The sequence below is a fragment of the Jaculus jaculus genome, chromosome 15 (genome assembly GCF_020740685.1).
Source record: "Jaculus jaculus isolate mJacJac1 chromosome 15, mJacJac1.mat.Y.cur, whole genome shotgun sequence".
Taxonomy (NCBI): domain Eukaryota; kingdom Metazoa; phylum Chordata; class Mammalia; order Rodentia; family Dipodidae; genus Jaculus; species Jaculus jaculus.
Genome location: NC_059116.1, coordinates 38855448 through 38878387, shown reverse-complemented (window position 1 = coordinate 38878387; position 22940 = coordinate 38855448). Strand labels below are relative to the sequence as shown.

The 22940-nt window shown below is 37.6% G+C and overlaps 1 protein-coding gene across 1 annotated transcript in view; it reads right to left on the bottom strand.

The window, feature by feature from the left end:
• LOC101615524 (vomeronasal type-2 receptor 116-like) overlaps nt 1–14205 on the bottom strand; it is a 33765-nt gene extending 19560 nt beyond the window's left edge. The window contains exons 1-2 of the mRNA XM_045134733.1: nt 14117–14205; nt 12818–12890 (exon numbers count right to left, since the gene is read on the bottom strand). Of these exons, the coding sequence (XP_044990668.1) occupies nt 12818–12890; nt 14117–14205 (162 nt within the window). The remainder of the gene's footprint in view (nt 1–12817; nt 12891–14116) is intronic.
• Between the last annotated feature and the right edge of the window lie 8735 nt (nt 14206–22940).

The following is a 22940-nucleotide window of genomic DNA, read 5'->3' as shown; positions in this document are numbered from 1 at the left end:
CTGGCATACATACTTGGGGCTGTTTTTGACTGGATGGGTACAGTATTTAGTTAACTTTTAGAATCTACCTATATTTTATTCCACTCAGCCTACTTGAATACCCCCATAGCAGGGAAACTCAACACCTAGGAACACCTTTGTAGATACTCTCAGAGTCTTAAGAGCCACATCTAACACCTCAAGCTCCTACCCTGAAAATATATAACATCAAACCAATTGATACAGCTAAGAATACCCAGCTAGCTAGAAAATCCAAGCATTAACTTAATCCAAGATGCAAAAATATATACATTATAACACAAGAAACACTAAAAAGCAAGACGATATAAATCCACCCAAAAGTATTAATGCATCAGAAATGACCTCCAGTGAGAAAGAGTTAGAGGAAATGCCTGAGAAAGATTTTAAAAGAATGATGGTAAATATGTTCAAAGAAGTCAGAGAACAAATCAAAGGAGTCAAAGAGGAACTTAAAGAGGAAATCAAAGGAATCAAAGAAAATGCAGGACACAAATTTCATGAAATAAAGAAGGCAATACAAGACATAAATAAGGAAATAGAAATAATAAAGATAAACCAGTCAGAATTACTAGCAATGAAGAACACAGTTAATGAACTAAAGAACTCTGTAGAAAATCTCAATAGTAGAATGGATGAAGGAGAGGATAGAATATCTAAGCTAGAAGACCAGGTGGCAGATCTAATACAGACCAACAAAGAGAAACACAAACTTATAGAAAAGTATGAGTGGGAATTTCAAGATATTCAGGACACTATGAAAAGATCAAATATAAGAATTCAGGGAATAGTAGAAGAAGAATTCCACTCCAAAGGCATAGTAGGTGTCTTCAACAAAATCATAGAAGAAAATTTACCCAAATTGGGAAAGAGGTGTCAATACAGATACAGGAAGCCATTAGAACCCCAGCCAGACAAAACCTGGAAAGAACCTCTCCTCGCCATATTATAATCAAACTTCCAAATACACACCCCAAAGAAAAAATACTTAAAGCAGTTAGAGAGAAAAATCAAGTTACCTACAAAAGTAAGCCCATCAGGATTACAACAGATTATTCAACACAAACTTTTAAAGCCAGAAGGGCTGGGAGTGATATATTGCAAGTTCTGAAAGATAACAACTGTCAACCAAGGTTACTTTATCCTGCAAAGTTATCCATTCAAATAGATGGAGAAATAAGGACATTCCATGACAAAAGCAGGTTAAGGGAGTATTTGAAGACAAAACCAGCTCTACAGAAAATACCTGATAGAATCCTCCAGGCTGAAGAAAAGGAAAAGCACACATATAAGGAACCTAGAAAAAACAAGCAATAGTCAAATACTTGTTAAAAGAGCACAGGTAGAAACAGAACCACAAAAAAAAAAAAAAAAAAAAGGCAAATATAAACACACACCTTTCAATAATATCTCTTAATATCAACGGCCTCAATGCCCCAACAAAACAATATAGGTTTGCAGACTGGGTTAAAAAGCAGGATCCTACAATTTGTTGTCTTCAAGAAACTCACCTTTCTACAAAGGATAGACTATATCTTAGGGTGAAAGGTTGGAAGATGGTGTTTCAAGCAAATGGGCCTAGAAAAAAAGCAGGGGTTGCTATCCTAATATCTGACAAGGTAGACTTCAGTCCAACGTTAGTCAAGAAAGATAAGGAAGGTCACTTTATATTGATTAAGGGCACACTCCAACAGGAGGACATTACAATAATAAACATATATGCACCTAACATGGGGGCTCCCAAATTCATCAAACAAACACTATTAGAACTAAGGTCACAGATAACACCAAACACAGTGGTGGTGGGTGACTTTAACACCCCACTCTCATCAATTGACAGGTCATCCCGGGAAAAAATAAACAGAGAGGCATCTGGACTAAATGAGGTCATAGAAGGAATGGACTTAACAGATATATACAGGACATTTCATCCAAAGGCTGCAGAATATACATTCTTTTCAGCAGCACATGGAACATTCTCTAAAATAGACCATATATTAGGACACAAAGCAAATCTTAACAAATTCAGGAAAATTGAAATAATTCCTTGCATTCTATCTGACCACAATGGAATTAAACTACAAATCAGTAGCAGAAAGGCTATAGAGCATACACAAAATCATGGAAACTAAACAATACACTACTAAATGAGAATGGGTCAATGAAGAAATCAAGAAGGAAATCAAAAAATTCATAGAGTCAAATGATAATGAGAACACAACACATCAAAATCGCTGGGACACAATGAAGGCAGTTCTAAGAGGTAAATATATAGCCTTAAGTGCCTATATTAAGAAATTAGAAAGGTCACAGGTAAACGACCTAATGCTTCACCTTAAAGCCTTGGTAAAAGAAGAACAAGGCAAATCAAAAATCAGTAGACGGGAAGAAATAATGAAGATTAGGGCAGAAATTAATGAAATAGAAACAAAAAAAAAATAAAATCCAAAGAATCAATGAAACAAAGAGTTGGTTCTTTGAAAGGATAAACAAGATTGATAAACCCTTAGCAAATCTGACCAAAATAAAGAGAGAAGAGACACAAATTAATAAAATCAGAGATGGACAAGGTAACATCACAACAGATTCCAGAGAAATTTAAAAAATCATATGGACATACTATAAAAGTATATACTCCACAAAGTATGAAAATCTGAAAGAAATGGATGATTTCCTTGATTTATATGACCTACCTAAATTAAATCAAAATGAGATTGATCACCTAAATAGACCTATAACAAACATGGAGATACGAACAGTTATCAATAATCTCCCAACTAAAAAGGGCCCAGGCCCAGATGGATTCACTGCTGAATTTTACCAGACTTTTAAGGAAGAGCTAACACCATTGCTTCTTAAGCTTTTCCAGGAAATAGAAAAAGAAGGAATTCTACCAAACTCCTTCTAAGAGGCCAGCATCACCCTGATACCAAAACCAGGCAAAGATAGAACAAAAAAAGAAAATTACCGACCAATCTCCCTCATTAACATAGATGCAAAAATTCTCAATAAAATATTGGCAAACAGAATACAAGAGTATATCAAAAAGATCATTCACCCTGACCAAGTAGCCTTTATCCCAGAGATGCAGGGATGGTTCAATATACGCAAATCTATAAAGTAATACATTATATAAATGGGTTGAAGGACAAAAATTACTTGATCATCTCATTGGACGCAGAGAAAGCATTTGACAAAATCCAACATCCCTTCATGATAAAAGTCCTACAGAGACTGGAATAGAAGGAACATATCTCAATATAATAAAAGCTATTTATGACAAGCCTACAGCCAACATAGTACTAAATGAGGAAAAAGTGGAAGCTTTTCCACTAAAATCAGGAACAAGACAAGGGTGTCCACTGTCCCCACTTTTATTTAATATAGTTTTGGAAGTCTTAGCCATAGCAATAAGGCAAGAGACACACATAAAAGGGATACAAATTGGAAAGGAAGAGATCAAGTTATCATTATTTGCAGATGACATGATTCTATACATAAAGGACCCTAAAAACTCTACTAGCAAACTGTTAGAGCTGATCAAAACCTACAGCAATGTAGCAGGATACAAAATAAATACACAGAAATCAGTAGCCTTCATTTATGCTAACAACAAACACACAGAGAATGAAATCAGAGAATCACTCCCATTCACAATTGCATCAAAAAAAATATAGTACCTTGGAATAAACCTAACAAAGGAAGTAAAGAATCTCTACAATGAGAACTGTAAAACACTCAAGCGAGAAATAGCAGAAGACACTAGAAAGTGGAATAACATCCCCTGTTCCTGGATAGGAAGAATCAATATTGTGAAAATGGCAATCTTACCAAAAGCAATCTACACATTTAATGCAATCCCTATCAAAATTCCAAAAGCATACCTCATGGAAATAGAAAAAACAATCCAAAAATTCATTTGGAATCACAAAAAACCTCGAATATCTAAAATAATACTGAGCAACAAAAATGAGGCTGGTGGTATCACCATACCTGATTTTAACCTATACTACAGAGCCATAGTAACAAAAACAGCATGGTACTGGCACAAAAACAGACATGTAGATCAGTAGAACAGAATTGAGGACCCAGATGTAAGCCCAAGTAGCTATAGCCACCTGATATTCGATAAAAATGCCCAAAATACTCATTGGAGAAAAGACAGCCTCTTCAGCAAATGGTGTTGGGAAAACTGGTTATATATCTGCAGAAGGATGAAAATAGATTCTTCTCTCTCGCCATGCACAAGAATTAAGTCCAAATGGATTAAAGACCTTAACATCAGACCTGAAACTCTGAAACTGCTAGAGGAAAAAGTAGGGGAAACCCTTCAACATATTGGTTTGGGAAAGACTTTCTGAATACAACCCCAATTGCTCAGGTAATAAAACCACAGATCAATCACTGGGACCTCATGAAATTACAAAGATTTTGCTCTGCAAAGTACACAGTGAAAAAAGCAAAGAGGCAATCTACAGAATGGGAAAAAATCTTCGCCAGCTCTATATCTGATAGAGGATTAATATCTAGGATATACAAAGAACTCAAAAAGTTAAATAATAAGGAATCAAACAAGCCAATCAAAAAGTGGGCCATGGAGCTAAATAGAGAGTTCTCAAAGGAAGAAATACGAATGGCATATAAGCATCTAAAAAAATGTTCCATGTCACTAGCCATCAGGGAAATGCAGATTAAAACTACATTGAGATTCCATCTCACTCCTGTCAGATTGGCCACCATCATGAAAACAAATGATCATAAATGTTGGCGGGGATGTGGAAAAACAGGAACCCTTCTGCACTGCTGGTGGGAATGCAATCTGGTCCAGCCATTGTGGAAATCATTGTGGAGGTTCCTAAAACAGCTAAAGATTGTTCTACCATATGACCCAGCTATAGCACTCCTAGGCATATATCCAAAGGACCCATATCATCTCCTTAGAAATACGTGCTCAACCATGTTTATTGCTGCTCAATTTATAATAGCTGGGAAATGGAACCAGCCTAAATGTCCCTCAACTGATGAGTGGATAATGAAGATGTGGCACATTTATACCATGGAGTTCTACTCAGCAGTAAAGAAAAATGAAGTTATGAAATTTGCAGAAAGATGGTTGGACCTGGAAGAGATTATGCTAAGTGAGGTAACCCAGGCCCAGAAAGCCAAGCGCCATATGTTCTCTCTCATATGTGGATACTAGCTACAGATGACTGGGCTTCTGCGTGGGAAAGAAGTGCTAATTGCACCTTCCATATGAGGATAAATTATATGTTAAGTCGGATGGATGGTCAAATTTGCCATTCTTAAATAAGCTGTATTTTGGGCTTGTTATTTGTTGCTTCCTGAATTATAATGGCTTTGATTACTCTCCTGTTATACATTAGGGAAGGGTCTCACCTGGTCACAAGCTGACTTGGAACCCTCTACAGACCAGAAATCTTAACTGCCTTGTTGTCAGGATTAAGGGAGGGGGTGAGGCACCACACAGCCTAAGGAACAGATAGAGGACATGGTTGTCATAATAACTACTCTTGGATAAATACAATGTGCTGTTGTGCACTGAATGTGTACATTGTAATGTTAAAATTTTAGAAAATGCCAGGATTTTTTCCACTTAGCCTACTTGAATACTCTCATAGCAGGCACACCCAACACCTAGAGTCACTTTTGTAGATACTCTCAGAGTCTGCAGAGCCACACCTAGCCCCTTAAGCTCCTACCCTAAAGATATATAGCATCAGATTGATTGATACATCTCATAATACACAGCTAACTGGAAAATCCAATCATTAAACAATCCAAGATGCAAAAATATACATTATAACACAACGAACACCAAAAATCAAGACAATATAAATCCAGCAAAAAGTATTACTGCATCAGAAATGACCACCAGTAACAACGAGTTAGAGGAAGTGCCTGAGAAAGATTTCGAAAGAATGATTATAAATATGTTCAAAGATGTCAAAGAGAGCAAAGAAGACACAGGACGCCAATTTAATGAAATGAATAGGTCAATACTTGACATAAATAAGGATTAGAAATAACAAAGGAAAAACAGTTAGAATTACTAGCAATAAAGAAGACAGTTAATGAAATAAAAAACTCTATAGAAAATCTCACCACTAGAATGGATGAAGGAGAGGACAGAATATCTAAGCTAGAAGACCAGGTGGCAGATCTAACACAACCCAACAAAGAGAAAGACAAACTTATAGAAAAATATGAATGGGAATTTCAAGATATTCGGGACAATATGAAAAGATCAAATATAAGAATTCAGGGCATAGTAGAAGAAGAAGAATTTCACTCCAAAGGCATTTTAGGCATCTTCAACCAAATCATAGAAGAAAACTTCCCCCAAATTGGGAAAGAGGTGCCAATGAAGATATAGGAAACCTTTAGAACACCAGCCTGACAAAACCTGGAAAGAACCTCTCCTGGCCATATTATAATCAAACTACCAAGCATACAAACCAAAGAAAAAATATTGAAAGCAGTCAGAGAGAAAAATCAAGTTGCCTACAAAGGCAAGCCTGTCAGGATTACAGCAGATTACTCAAAACAAACTTTAAAAGCCAGAAGGGCGAGGAGTGATGTATTCCAAGTTCTGAAAGATAACAAATGTCAACCATGGTTACTTTATCCTGAAAAGCTTGACATTCAAATAGATGGAGAAATAAGGATATTCCACAACAAAAGCAGGCTAAAGGATTATTTGAAGACAAAACCAGCTCTACAGAAAATTCTTGAAAGAATCCTCCATGCTGAAGAAGAAGAAAAGCACACATATATGGAACTGGGAAAAAACAAACAATACTCAAATAATAGTTAACACAAGAGAGCAAATGTAAAACCAGAAAAACTACAAAAAAAATGGAAAAATGTACACACACTTTCAATAATATCTCGTAATATCAACGGCCTCAATGCCCCAACAAAAACACATAGGTTCGAAGACTGGGTTAAAAGGAAGAATCCTTCAATTTGTTGCCTCCGAGAAACCCACCTTTCTACAAAGGATGGACACTATCTTAGGGTGAAAGGCTGGAAAAGAGTGTTTCAAGCACATGGACCTAGAAAACAAGCACGGGTTGCTATCCTAACATCTGACAAGGTAGACTTTTAGTCTAACATTAGTTAAGAAAGATAAGGAAGGCCACTTTGTATTGATTAAAGGCACAACAGGAGGACATTACAATCCTAAACATATATGCACCTAACATGGGGCCACCAAAATTCATCAAACAAACGCTATTAGAACTGAGGTCACAGATAACACCAAACACAGTGGTCGTGGGTGACTTCAACACTCCACCCTCATCAATTGACAGGTCACCCTGGGAAAAAAAAAAACAAAACAGAGAGGCCCCTATAATAAATGAGGTTATAGAAGGAATGGACCTAACAGATATCTACAGGATACAGGATATTTCATCCAAATGCTGCAGAATATATATTCATTTCAGAAGCACATGGAATATACTCTAAAACAGACCATATATTAGGACACAAAGCAAATCTTAACAAATACAGGAAAATTGAAATAATTCCTTGCATTCAATCTGACCACAATGGGATCAAACTGCAAATCAATAGCAAAAAAGGCTATACAGCATACACAAAATCATGGAAATTAAACAACAGATTACTAAATGATGAATGTACCAATGAAGAAATGAAGAGGGAAATCAAAAAATTTATACTGTCAAATGATAATGAAAACATAACATACCAAAATCTCTGGGACATAATGAAGGCAGTCCTAAGAGATAAATTTATAGCTTTAAGTGCCTATATTAAGAAATTAGAAAGGTCAGAAGTAAATGTCCTAATGCTTCACTGTAAAGCCTTGGAAAAAGAAGAACAAGGCAAACACAAGATCAGTAGATGGAAAAAATATTAAAGATTAGGGCAGAAATTAATGAAATAGAAACTAAAAAAACAATCCAAAGAATCAATAAAACAAAGAGTTGGTCCTTTGAAAGGATAAACAAGATTGATAAACCCCTAGCAAGTCTGACCAAAAGAAAGAGAGGAGACACAAATTAATAAAATTAGAGATGAAAAAGGTAACATTACAACAGATGCCAGAGAAATTCAAAAAATCATAAGGACATACTATAAAAGCATATACTCCATAAAATATGAAAATCTGTAAGAAATGGATCATTTTCTTGATTTATATGACCTATCTAAATTAAATCAATATGAGATTAATCACTTAAATGGACCTATAACAAGCATGGAGATCCAATCAGTTATCAAAAATTTACCACCTAAAAAAAGCCCAGTCCCAGATGGATTCACTGCTTAATTTTACTAGACCATCAAGGAAGAGCTGACACCATTGCTTCTTAAGCTTTTCCATAAAAAGAAAAATAAGGAATTCTACCAAATCCTTTCTATGAAACCAGCAGCACCCTGATACCAAAACCAGGCAAAGATAGAACAAAAAAGAAAATTACAGACCAATCTCCCTCATGAACATAGATGCAATAATTCTAAAAAAAAATATTGGCAAACAGAATACAAGAATATATCAGAAAGATCATTCACTCTGACCAAGTAGGCTTTTTCCCAGAGATGCAGGGATGGTTCAATATATGCAAATTGATAAATGTAATATATTATATAAATAGACTGAAGGACAAAAATCACATGATCATCTCATTAGACGCAGAGAAAGCGTTTGACAAAATCCAACATCCCTTTATGATAAAAGTCCTACAGAGACTGGGAATAGAAGGAACATATCTCAATATTATTAAAGATTTTATGACAAGCCTACAGCGAACATATTACAAAATGGGGAAAAACGGGAAGCTTTTTCACTAAAATCAGGAACAAGACAAGGCTGTCTACTGTCCCCACTTTTATTTAATATAGTACTGGAAGTCTTAGCCATAGCAATAAGGCAAGAGACACACATAAAAGGGATACAAATTAGAAAGGAAGAGATCAAGTTATCATTATTTGCAGATGACATGATTCGTTATATAAAGGACCCTAAAGACTCTACCAGCAAACTGTTAGAGCTGAGAAACACCTACAGCCATGTAGCAGGATATAAAATAAATACACAGAAATCAGTAGCCTTCATATATGGTAACAACAAACACACAGAGAATGAAATCAGAGAATCACTCCCATGCACAATTGTATCAAAGAAAATAAAGTACCTTGGAATAAACGTAACCAAGGAAGTAAAAGTTCTCTACAATGAAAACTATAAAACACTTAAGTGAGAAATTGCAGAAGACACTAGGAATTGGAAAAACATCCCTTGTTCCTGGATTGGAAGAATCAATTTTGTGAAAATGGCAATCTTACAAAAAGCAGTCTACACATTTAATGCAATCCCCATTAAAATTCCAAATGCATTCTTCATGGAAATAGAAAACACAATGCAAAAATTCATTTGGAATCCCCCCAAAATTGAATATCTTTTGTAATACTGAGCAACAAAAATAAGGCTTCTGGTATCACCATACCTGATTTTAACCTATACTACATTGCCACCTGATATTCAATAAAAATGCTAAAAAAATACTCATTAGAGAAAAGACAGCCTCTTCAGCAAATGGTGTTGGGAAAACTGGATATATATCTGCAGAAGGATGAAAATAGATTCTTTTCTCTTGCCATGCACAAGAATTAAGTCCAAATGGATTAAAGACCTTAACATCAGACCAGAAACTATAAAACTGCTGAGGAACATGTAGGGAAAACCCTTCAACATATCATTCTCAGCAAAGACTTTCTGAATACAACACCTATTGCTCAGGCAATAAAACCACAGATTAACCACCGGGACCTCATGAAATTACAAAGATTTTGTAATGTAAAAGACACTGTGAATAAAGCAAAGAGGCAACCTAGAGAATGGGAAAAAGTCTTCGCCAGCTATATATTTGATAGAGGATTAATATTTAGGATATACAAGAACTCAAAAAGTTAAATAATAAGAAATCAAACAAGCCCATTAAAAAATGGGCTATAGAGCTAACTAGAGGGTTCTCAAAGGAAGAAATATGGATGGCATATAAGCATCTAAAAAAATTGTTCTACATCCCTAGTCATCAGGGAAATGCAGATTAAAACTACATTGAGATTCCATCTCACTCCTGTCAGATTGGCTACCATCATGAAAACAAATGATCATAAATGCTGGCAGGATTGAGGAAAAAGAGGGACCCTTCTACACTGTTGGTGGGAATGCAATCTGGTCCAGCCATTGTGGAAATCAGTGTGGAGGTTCCTAAAACAGCTAAAGATTGATCTACCATATGATCTAGCTATAGTACTCCACTCATCTCATTTCCTTAGAAGTATGTGCTCAACCATGTTTATTGCTGCTTAATTTATAATAGTTGGGAAATGTAACCAGCCTCGATGTCCCTCAACTGATGAGTGGATAATGAAGATATGGCACATTTATACAATTGAGTTCTACTCAGTGGTAAAGAAAAATGAAGTTATGAAATTTGCAGAAAAATGGATAGATCTGGAAAGGATTATACTAAGTGAGGTAACCCAGGCCCAGAAAGCCAAGCAGCACATGTTCTCTCTCATATATGGATCCTAGCTACAGGTGATTGGGTTTCTGTGTGAGAAGGAAAAAACTGAGTAGCAGAGCCCAGTAAGCTAGAAAATAGATATAAAGGGAAGGTAAAGGAAGGGAGAAGGGTATTTAATAGGTTGATATTGTTTATATGTAAGTAGAAGAATAGATTAAATGGGGTAAAAAGGCCCAAAGTGTGGGCAGGGGAGGAGATTGAATAAAGGAAAGGAGGAGGGAGGGCTAATCAAAATCTAAAATGATATAAATAAATTATATGGAATTCTCTGATTTTGGACAATGGAACACTCAGGAGCCATAGTTCATTGCCAGAGAATTTTCAGTTCCAGTGATGGTATTCCTTCAAGTGAGTTGTTGTCCAGGGAGGACCCTGATGCCCCAAAACATTATAGGCTATTGCCAAGGTCCTTGGCTTCCCACCAGGAATAGATGGTAACACACTATTGCTGAAGACTCCACATACTTGGGCTGCAAGGCCACTGAAAAGTCCTGCTGGAACTGAGCTGATAACCTCCTCCATGTAGACCAGTTGACAGAAATTTGGAAGAAGCCATTGTACATGTAGTTCAATGGGAGAAAGAGATACCACCAGTGAAGATACTCAACAGTGGAGACAGCAAGCCTTATAATTGGCCAGCCAGGCCAAATGATCCAACAAGTGCAATAGTGGTACATCTGTCATAGTGGAAACCAACTACCATCCAATTGGACTGGATGCCTACTCCAAGTGAGGGAATACATCCCTGATACTGAAAACTTAAAACAGGGGTAGTCATGATCCCTAGAGGTGTAACATCTGCTGTTGTCTGTATAAGTATATATACTATGCTTATCAAATTGCCCAGTAAGCACTTCTCTCAATATTCATACCATTATATTAATGCTACTCTCACTTTGGGTAGAGAATCTTCTCTTTTCAGATGGCAGTGTCCTTGGGACAACTCAGAAGATAACATAGTGCTGGAAAGAAGAGACTACAGTCCCGAGTAGCTTCGCAATCACACCAAGGCTCAGGGTCTAATGTGGAAGACGTGGTGGAAAGAATGTAAGAGCCAAAGGAAGGGTTGGACTCTTCACAATGTGCTCCTCCAGACATAAGATGGCCTGGATATCCATGACCTCCTAGTGCCTGACACTACCTACACAAGACCATCATAAGAGGAGGGAAAGATCACGACATCAAAATAAAACAGAGACATTGAAATGGGGAGGGGACATGATGTAGAATGGAATATCAAAGGGAAAAGTGGGGGAAGGGAGGATATTAACATGGGATAATTTTTTCATTTTTCAATTTGAGAGCTACAGACCAACAGACACAGAGAGAAAGACAGATAGAGGGAGAGAGAGAAAATGGACGCACCATGGCTTCCAGCCTCCGCAAACGAACTCCAGACGCGTGCACCCCTTGTGTATCTGGCTGACGTGGGACCTTGGGAAACGAGCCTTGAACCGGGGTCCTTAAGCTTCATGGGCAAGCGCTTAACCGCTAAGCCATCTCTCCAGCCCATGGGATAATTTTTTAATCATGGATGTTGTTAATAAAAATTTGAGAAAAATAAAAAAAAGTAAAGTTTCTGTTTGCCTCAGAATCTAGGAAATTTCAAACCATTATTTGAGGTTTGGGTATTTAGTGCTTTTCTACCTGTGGAACCCCAGTGAATCATATGGAAGTGGTATACCAAACACTCATGTCATTACAGGGATATTACAAAAATGGCAGAAACATTGAGATTCTACAATCTATGTGAGGAGCTCACTGCCTGTGTTTGAAATATCCCTTAGTGAATCACTTCATAATCTCACAATCTTCCCACATGTGACAGTCACTCACCACACAGGCTATTAGAAAATGACACAGTTAAACTACAGCCCTACTCTAATGTTCAAAAACTATATACAACGAAGCTACAATGTCTGCTCATTCACCAAACAAGTATTATAAAAAAGTACAATAAAGTGTTATTGAAGCTACCATGAGAGAGATTCATCTTGCTTAGCTAGTGAAATTTTGATGTGGAAACTCAACAGATAAGCAGGAGGAACATGAAACATAATTTGTTAAAATGCATATAAAAATTCCTATTAAATATACAAATGAAATAACTAGGTGTAACTAATAATTCTTCGTATAACTGATTGCCTTTAAAAACAAATAGCTGCAATGGTTAAAGATGTAACCATTGTGGCAGAAATGTATGCAAACAATTTCTTTACCTGATCTGGGAGAAAATACCTGTGCAGCAGATGTGCTGAAGCATAAACAAAAGGAAGAGTGTGACCTTGTAACCTTCAAGACAGGAGTAAACAACACGTGAATGAGTCTGAGATAGTTTGTATCACAGACCAAACCTAAAAAATGTTGAAAAATAGCATGTAAAATATTTTAGGAAAAACATACTAATTCTTGTTCTTATGTAGATCAATGACCATCCTAGGTCTCCCAGAAAGTTCTTAAAAAACTCTTTTATTTAAAGCAAAATTTACAACATTGGATCATGAAATTTATAATGGAAATAAAAATGTTAAAATGTATCTGTTTTCATAGACTCTCCCCCAATGCTTAGAGTTCCTGAGCAGGAAGCATAATGCAGATTTCATGGTAACAGATTTCACAACACACTACAGAGCCATGCTAAAAACATAAGAGAGTCTCACAGAATTATACAAGGACACCAATGTGATTTAATGGAAATACCACAATATGAACCATGCTATTACATACACTTAAATTCGACATAGGTCATCAAAAAATATATTGGAGAAGTTTTAGTTTAAATGAACCTAGGGAAAAGGAATATTCACATGGTGAGGCATGGAGTAACACCTCTAGACCACATTTGGTACAAACATTACTTCAAAAAGAATCAGGCACCTTGACATGAGGCAAATGATTCTTGCTAGTATTAAACCATGAGAATCACTTCAACATACAGGCATAGTCTTGGGACCCCCAGGAAAATATTCTAAGAATTCCAGGAAGCTAGCAAGGTTTGATAAGTGAGATTGCATGAAAAAGCACAACCTTTCACACAGCACAGGAAACAAACCACACAAATGGTGGCCCTTCTAGAAAAATAATTACAGCAATTCATGGGAAAGACTTCATACATAAAATGTATTAAAGTGCAACAATAAAACACAAATATATGAGTGAAACAAATAATAAGTGGGAAAATTGACCAGTCTGAGTAGGAGAAGAGTTATATATGTCCTGTAATTATAGAGCAAACATCCATTATACTTAACCATCAGGACAATATTAAACAAATGTTCACTGAACTTCATGTAAACCGGTCAAATAATCATTGCACACACAAGCAAAGTACAAGAAAGACTGGTAAGTAACTAGGAGAAAACTCTGACATTTTCCTGCTGGGTATATAAGCCTCTATCAATATCAGTATCATTATTGATCTACCACTATTGTTCTAATGGTGATATAAAGGTCTATAAAGTGGTTATGCACAATGATCCATAACATCTAAAACTCCTACAGTATCCAGCTCTACCTACCTGAACACATAGCTGAAGGGATCTAAGTCAACCCAGGATAGCTTCACCTGATGGTCAATTCCTGTCAGCACTTTGGTCAGCAGCTGCATTATGGAATCAGTAAATGTTCACACACAGGCAAGCAGACGTGGAATGTGGGGTACATGCAAACAAAGAAGATTGGTTCATCCAGCATGAAGAACACAATGATAGAATTCAGTAAACAATGAGTGGACTTGAAGATTATTATGTTATGCAGTGTGATGCAGTTACCTTCACATTGCTGTCACAAATCACCCAACCAAAACAAGCTTGTGGGATGAAAAGGTTTATTTTGGCAAACAAACTAGAGGGGAAACTCCAAGATGACAGGTCTTGTGCTATGGGAATGGGCTGCCAAACTAACACAGGTAAGCCAGTGCTAATAAACAATAGAGGTCCACCCCCAGTAACACTCCTCCTTCTGTAAGGTTCTATCCCAAGTTTCCATTATCCGGGGTTTAAGTATACCAAAACATGAGTTTATGGGGGAAAACTAATTCAAATCACTACACTTCACCCTGGGCCCCCATAAACTGCTATTCATCCATATAAAATGCAATGCATTTAGTTAGGCTTAAAAGTCCCCATAGGTTTCATCAATCCTAACACTGAACAAACATTCCCATAGTGCATGGCCTTTTAATGGAAAAACGTAAAAGTAAAAATTAAGTAAAATAATGGTACAGAATAAACATTAAAATTGTAAAGTTATTAGGCATAGAAAAGGAAAGAAAGATTTAACAAATACAAGATTTAACAGAAACAGTGCAAACATCAAATTTTGTTCCTTCATGTCCAACAACTCTAAAATCTGGAGTTTCTACTTCTGCCCCTCCAGATTGGCTGCTCACAAACTGGGAAATACTATCCCAAACCAGCAGTTCTCTTTAGCAACCATCTCATATATCTGGCAACTCCACTGGGTCTCTAGTGCAACCCAAGGTTCATCCTCATGGATCCTTTGGACCTCCTTGCAGGGACTTGCAATAATTCATCATCACATTACTCATGGTATTTCCCCCACCTCAAAAAAAAGAAAGAAAGAAAGAAAGAAAGAAAGAAAGAAAGAAAGAAAGAAAGAAAGAAAGAAAGAAAGAAAGAGAAAAGAGAGAAAGAAAGAAAGAAATAAAAAACACCAAAAACCATGCTGCAAATCAAAAAATCCTTTCTTTCAATTGTTATACTGCATAACAAAGTACTAAATAGGCTGCCAATTTTGTTAATGCAGGAGAGAATAAAGCCAACCTTGAATAGCAGGACATTCTTTCAGACTTCAGGCCTTTTACTTTTAAAGGAGTCAGTATTTCTCTTGCTGTCCCAGTGCAGAACAGCTGGACTTGTGCCAATTGCTATGATCTTTCACACATTTGGAGCTGAACTGAGCTGCTCTCTTTAGCCCTAAGCTTTTATTTCTTTCTGTGCCACACCCACACACTCACACCAGTCCATTTGTATGCAACACGACCTTGCATAAGTTCTCAGGACATCGGCAATCAGAATTCTGCAAGCATCTCATACATACTGCTTCTAACCCAGTACCTACCAAGCTCCTTCTTCCCCTCACGAGCCAATCCTCACACTTCATAGTTCTCACTGCATTCAGGTCTTTCACCTCTGTTAAGAATTGTCCATGAAACCTATTCAACACTTCAAGTATCACTTAGAGCGAGGTTTCAAATCCTTCCTAATTCCTCCCACAAATGAGCCCCCAAAGATCACACAATGTGTATGTATACACATAAAATAATGGAGTATTTAATAGGTTTCACAAAATAATCAAGGCAGACACTTGGAGCAGAAGTCCACTAGGGTTTGAACAGAACAATCCATTGAAAGGCATGGCTGAAAATATTGCAGTAACCTGATTGTCTATATTCATCATAGACATCATAGTAATAATAACTAAACATATATGACAATGAATTGATAAATCCACAGAAATTAGGTTAAATTACTTCATTTTATCATTCAATGTGCATTGAATAATATTATTGCTTCATAAAGAAATACAAATAGAAAATACCAAGAAATTATACAAATTTTTAAAGATAATTTCTATGGAGATCTGAAGCAAAGATTTTCTATGTACAAAGCAGCACAGGATAGATATAAAGATGAACATTTTTTAGTCCATTATTAGAAACTTTTTCTCAAAAGACAATCTGGGGCTGGGGAGAAGTCTAAACAGGCAAGATGCTTGCCTGAAAAGTCTGAGGACCTAGATTTGTTTCCACAGTATCCACAGAAGTCAGTTAGACAAGGTACCACATGTATCTGGAATTTGTTTACAGTGGCTGGAGGTCCTGGTGTGTCCTTACCTCAATCTCTCCCTTTCTCTCTGTGCCACATCCATACACTCTTAAAAAAAAAAAAAATCATAGAGGAGAAGCTGTTCTTTACATTAATGATGTTTCCTAGAGCTTGTTACCTTAATCCCAATTATAATGTGAACAGGGTCAACATACATAATCTATTAGAATAGTAAATAATATCATAAATCTACATGCTACATCTATCATCTATCAATCAATATCTACCTATCATCATCGCTCTATGACAAAATAGTTCATTAAAATACATAATTAAGTTAATAAAATTGAGCATTATTTGTCATGGGATATTAGTATTATGGGAGGACATTTGGCCAACATTATTTTCTAAAATTAAGGCAATTAAAACATCAGCATCTAAGGGATCATAGATAGGAAAGGTAGCAGAGCTTCAGGTTCACAAAAGTCTAATTGTGAAGACTGGGTAGTAGCTATAGAAAAGAAGTCAGAAGTGAGATGGATCAGGGCAGCGGGAGGAGGATAGTTATTCAAAATCACGTACGTGTCTGAACAGAGAATAGTAACAGGCTGGGCAGTGCCAGACATAGACTGGAGCATTCAGTAGATGGGCCTAGGCTGCCAGGAAAGGCTAAGGAATCCCAGGCTACAGGAGGACACGCCCTCTCCAAACCCTGCACACCTGAATTTAGGATTTGCCCTGTGACCTTTGGCAAGGTGCTAGGAAACTCCTTATATGGTATCAGCCAGCCACCTTTGCACATCCCATCCCCTATGCCTGACCACTGCTTACGTGCTGGAATGTATATCCCCATATGCTAATTAGGCATCAGCAAGCAAGCCTGGTACTTCCAGTCCCCTTAGGACCCTCAACTCCTTATAAACCCGCTTCTCTATTGATTAAACTGAGCTATTCACAGAAACTGTCTCCCAAAAGCAATTCTTTACCAGGCTAACCTCAGTTGCCTGGATGCCTTGGTGGGAACTGCAGCCAGCCCAGGAGGACCCAGGGGCCCACAATAACATGTATATGAAAGTAAGTTAGGTTACATGGTAGACATGCTAGTTAGACTTTTGTTATAATTTGTGCAGTCAACTTATTTGAGGTAACCTAGGCACAGACAGCCAAATATCACATGGTCTCTCTCATATGTGGATCGCATCTACAAATGATTGCAATTCTATGTGAGTAGGATGAAAACTCAGTAAAAGAGTACAGTAAGCTAGAAAGGGGATATAGAAGGAATAGACTGGGAGGAGGGACTTAATAGGATCGTATTGTATATATGTAAGTAGAACAGATTAATGGGGGTGAAAATGCCTGAGGTCAGAGGAAGAGAGTCAGTAAAGGAAAGGTGGAGGGAGGGCTAATCAAAATCTAAGAGGATATAAATAAGTCATATAAAATCCTACTTTTTTTGGATGATGGAACACTCAGAAGCCATAAATTGTTACTAGAAGAATCTCAATGACAGGGATGGTATACCTTCCAGTGAGTTCTTGGACAGGGAGGTCACTGATGCCCCCAAAACATTACAGGCCATTGCCAAGGCAATTGAAATCCCTTAAAATCAAAACAGGGTAATATTTCCACCACTATGATATTTACTCATTTCTGGAATCTTGACAATTAGATGTGCAGTGAAATAGCAGGAGGGAGAACAGGAAAGGGGTTTGTTCACTTTCCAAGCACATGGAGCATGTGAGGGGCTGTGTGACCCACAGAGATGGGAAAGAAGCAAACAAGTATAACTGGCTATTCACTTAACAAAGAACTTCTGAAAGGAATTAATGCATGAAAATGCTTTCTTTGTCTTAGAGTTCCTCTTATTAAGTATGAATTTAGGGTGATTTAAACAAGCCATGAGATCCTTATAGTCCAGTGCTAAGAGAATGTGTCACCTGAATGTGCAAAGCTAGTATAATTGTAACTATGTTCTTTTCAGTCATAAAGAACATCCCCAAGGCACACGTCTGGAGAGAAGCAGTTGCTGAGGCACATAGGTCTCTCAGATGAAAGTGAGAGCAGGAGAGGATTTGGAGGTACCGGAATGTTATTGCTAATAAACACATAAAATATCTCTATCCAACATCCAGTGTTATAGGGCTGTTGGGTCAAACAAATTACTCTGCTATATTCAAAACTCACGATATGCACTTTGTTCAAATTCTGAAGCATTGCCTAATTTCTTTTTCAACTAGGTCCATCACTTAGAATTTTGTGTTTATTTCCCCTTTAAATTTTGCTATGAATCTTACTGACAATCTAACTAATATAGATGACTGACGACTCAATATCCCCGTGTTCCAATTTCTATTAAATCCAGTAATGGTTGTTTGATCACCCAAACCATTTATCCCTACAAATCCTCATCACATCAGAAACTCTCGTTACTCCTCTGTTAAATATAAATAGTTATTATGAGACATAAGAATTGAAAACTGCTTTTTTTCTTAATTTGCAATTTCCAGTCATATACAAACTGTAGTGCATAATCTTCATTGAAACAGTAGAATTGTCTGTAGCAGATCTAACCAGTTTACACCTAGTTTTATCAGCAATGTGATTAAGTATCAACAATGAGACTATTGATGGAAATGACAAGAGAATGGAAGCAAGAGCATCCAGTAGTGAAAGGTCAGATTCTGCACCCCTGACATCACAAAACATTTTGCAGCACCATTAGCATCACCGTGCACATTAGCCACAGATTGCAAATACAGTTTAAAAGATTACTGGAAGAAAAAAAGAGAGGTCTGGATAAGTGCCTTCGCATTTAAGGCATTTGCCTGCAAGACCAAAGGATTCCAGTTTGAATCTCCAGAACCTACATAAACCAGATGCAAAAGGGAGCACATGCATCTGGAGTTTGTTAGCAGTGACTGGAGGCCCTGGGTGGTGCCCAGTCTCCCTCTCCCTCTCTCTCTCTCTCTCTCTCTCTCTCTCTCTCTCTCTCTTAACAAAAGAGGAGATGAGAGGTATAGATGGTATGTATCTCTAAAAATACAAAGGAGGGGACAAAATTCTGTACCATATGTAAGATACATATGTATTCCATAGTGGCAAAAATAATCCCTTGTGAAAAACACATCCCTGCTTTCAAATGTTAGTGGCCTGCACCTGAAGTCACTGCTGCTTTAGGATTTGACCAGGACGACTGCATTCAGTGCTTTCAGTGACTTCCCATTTATGCCAGAAGGGCAGGCACAGATTCACAATTGACTATGTGATGGTTTCTTTCATTAAGTAGAATGTTTAGCAAATATTTGACATCCATATAGTCCAAATTATTGGCTGTGCATATGTCACAGTGATGCAGTTTCACATCACAGAGCATAAAGTCTCGCAGTGGGCAGCTGTCTTGTACCCATACTCAATGTTACATCCATAGGTCAGAGAGCACACATGTCATTATGTGATGCTGCCACATCATTCTAAGGAGTCAGTAAGTATTTATGTGAATGGTTTTCCCTGTCAAGTGTAGCACAGAGGTAAGTGACCCTTCCAAGGATTTAGGAAGTAACTGTGAAGAAACACTGCAGACACAAAGGGACACTTTGCTGTGGTAGCTCAGCACTGAAGTCAGTCACTAAAACTGTTTCTGAGATCACTGAGCACATGCCATGGGGGTGGCGAGAGAAGGAGACCTGTGAGGGAGCCAGGCAGAGAGAACTGTCTCTGTCCACTCCTACCTTGTTAGGTGAGGTGTAGAAAGAAACACAGAACACTGTGGCTCATTAAAATGTGAAAACAGGGCTGGAGAGATGGCTTAGCGGTTAAGCGCTTGCCTGTGAAACCTAAGGACCCCGGTTGGAGGCTCAATTCCCCAGGTCCCACGTTAGCCAGATGCACAAGGGGGCGCACGCGTCTGGAGTTCGTTTGCAGAGGCTGGAAGCCCTGGCGCGCCCATTCTCTCTGTCTCCCTCTATCTGTCTTTCTCTCTGTGTCTGTCGCTATCAAATAAATAAATAAATAAATAAATAAATAAATAAATAAATAAATAAATAAATAAATAAATAAATAAATAAAATGTGAAAACAGGGCTGGAGAGATAGCTTAGCAGTTAAGCGCTTGCCTGTGAAGCCTAAGGACCCCAGTTCGAGACTCGGTTCCCCAGGTCCCACTAGCCAGATGCACAAGGGGGCGCACACGTCTGGAGTTCGTTTGCAGAGGCTGGAAGCCCTGGAGCACCCATTTTCTCTCTCCCTCTATCTGTCTTTCTCTCTGTGTCTGTCGCTCTCAAACAAATAAATAACTTTTTTTTAAAAGATGTGAAAACAATGTTCAGTAGAAGACCAAAATAATTTTTGGTCTTGTTTTATGGATGGGGTTGGCAGTAAAATGACAAAGACCTACAGTGTTCAGCAACCAGCCACATACAATTTATGCAACAACAGATGATGATAATAAACAGAAAATGAAGCAACTAGACAGAAACTTACTTTTCATTAAGGAGATACATGAAAAATCCTTTTGGTATATGTTCTTTCTGTAAAAAAAGTTCAAAAATACAGTCATTCTGCAAATGTTGAACAAGGTGTTTTTTGGGATTTGTTCTCCAAAAGCACTTGCTTCCAGTGAAACTGCCAAGTAGGTGTGGAAAGTTCAAGAGCAAGAAGAAAAAAACCAGGGTGAACCTCTTCTCCATGTCTGTCAAGAGATAAGCATGAGCAGAAATAGTTCCTGTGCTGTCACCAGATATTCATCAGACATTGGATGTGCATGTGCATGGTGCATTTATCTCTGTGTCTGAATGGAAAGGCCACTCAACTTCCCACGTGACTTTCCACACAGCCTGTTCTCTAATCTCTAGAGGAATAGGAGACGCTCTGTCCTGGAATCTGCATCTGAGGTCCCCATCGCAGTGACAAACAGAGGCTGAAAAACATGTTGTGAAGATCCTCTTCTGCCTCAGGAGCCATGACCTCACTCACGTACATAGATGCCTGCTCTGCGTGAGTTCTTCTGATGAAATCTTTCCCCAGGTGTGTGCCAATGCTAATTTGTTTAAAGAACAGTTGAAATAATGTGAGTTCCAAGTAACAAGTGAGTTGAAAGCACCAGAAAGGGTCTATCACAGTCAGAGCTCAGGCAGAACCATGGGCCCTACATAGTCACTTGCCAATCACAGGGAGGGGCCTGCATGTGCCAGTGTACAGCCACCCACAGAACTCACAATCCCTATGTCAACCATGCCCTGATAAGTACCAATCACATGGGCAGAATCACAACAACTGCGTATGCTTTCCAATGATTCGATTACTAATATTCATGAAATTCCACTGAACTCTGGTCAGTCCATCAGTGTAAACACAGATACTAAGCTTCACATGGATTCCCACACCATGACTCCCTCCCTGCTGCTCAATCCCCATGGACAAATATCTTCTGGTGATGCCTTTATTCATCTGAAACATTAACTTCCTCCATTGTTTGTGCTTCTCTGGATGACACACATATATTTAAAGGTATGGAATAGTGTTTGGAGAGAATTAAGAGGCAGATGCAGAAATACAAAAATGGGGAATCACTTATAGAGGGGGGGAGAATTTAATCCTTCATGATAGAAAATATATATAGGATAATGCCCAGAACATGTGTGCACTTTTCTTCTTTTATTAGTGAGAATGCAAAAACCAAGGGTATTTTCATACATATATAAAATTGTGTTTCACATTGTACATTAACCACATTTACACCTGTGCTCTCTATCCACTGGTTCCCATCATAACTCCAAATGTCCCTTCCATGGATAAAAATCATAAGTTTTACATGTAAGTTTGTTTGAGTGTGTTCTCACTACAAGATAATGTGATGTTGTTCTTTTTATATTCCCTCCATGTCACTCTTTTCCTACTCTGTCTATTCTACTTCCTCTCCCAAGTATTCTTTTCTGACATTTATATCAGGAGTATATAAAAGAAGAATCCAGATCCTGCCAATTATAGAAAACCTGCTATCTGTGTTATTAAAACTTTAATTTTTTCACCCTGAGGTTCTTTTTCATCTATTTAGAAATAGGTTTCATAATTTCAATGTGATTTAAGGCTGAATACAATTTCTTGGTATGTATATAACTAGTTTTTTTCACACACTCATGCTATGATGGATGCATGGGCTGACTTGGTCATAGCAACTCTGAGTTGGGATCTAACACAAGGCCTTATATATTTTAGGCAAATAATCTGCCACTGAGATTCCACCTAGCCCTGTAGCTATCTGGCAATTCTGTCATTTTCTTAACAGCAGAGCTCAGGGTCGTTTCTTTGTTCCTTGATGTAGGCATAGTTTTGCATGTTAACATATATGAGTCTTCAACCATGTGATTGGATTTCATCTTCATTTATTTATCCAATTGGCTGGTTAACTTAGTACTATCAAATATTATCTTAAAATGTCACAGTTGGGAAAGATTCTCGCATCATTTTTAAGGATTTCTGAAAGGATAAATTCCTGAAAATGAAGTTACTGTGTCAAGGGACACTTAAAATGAACGTTGTTAGATTTCAGCTTA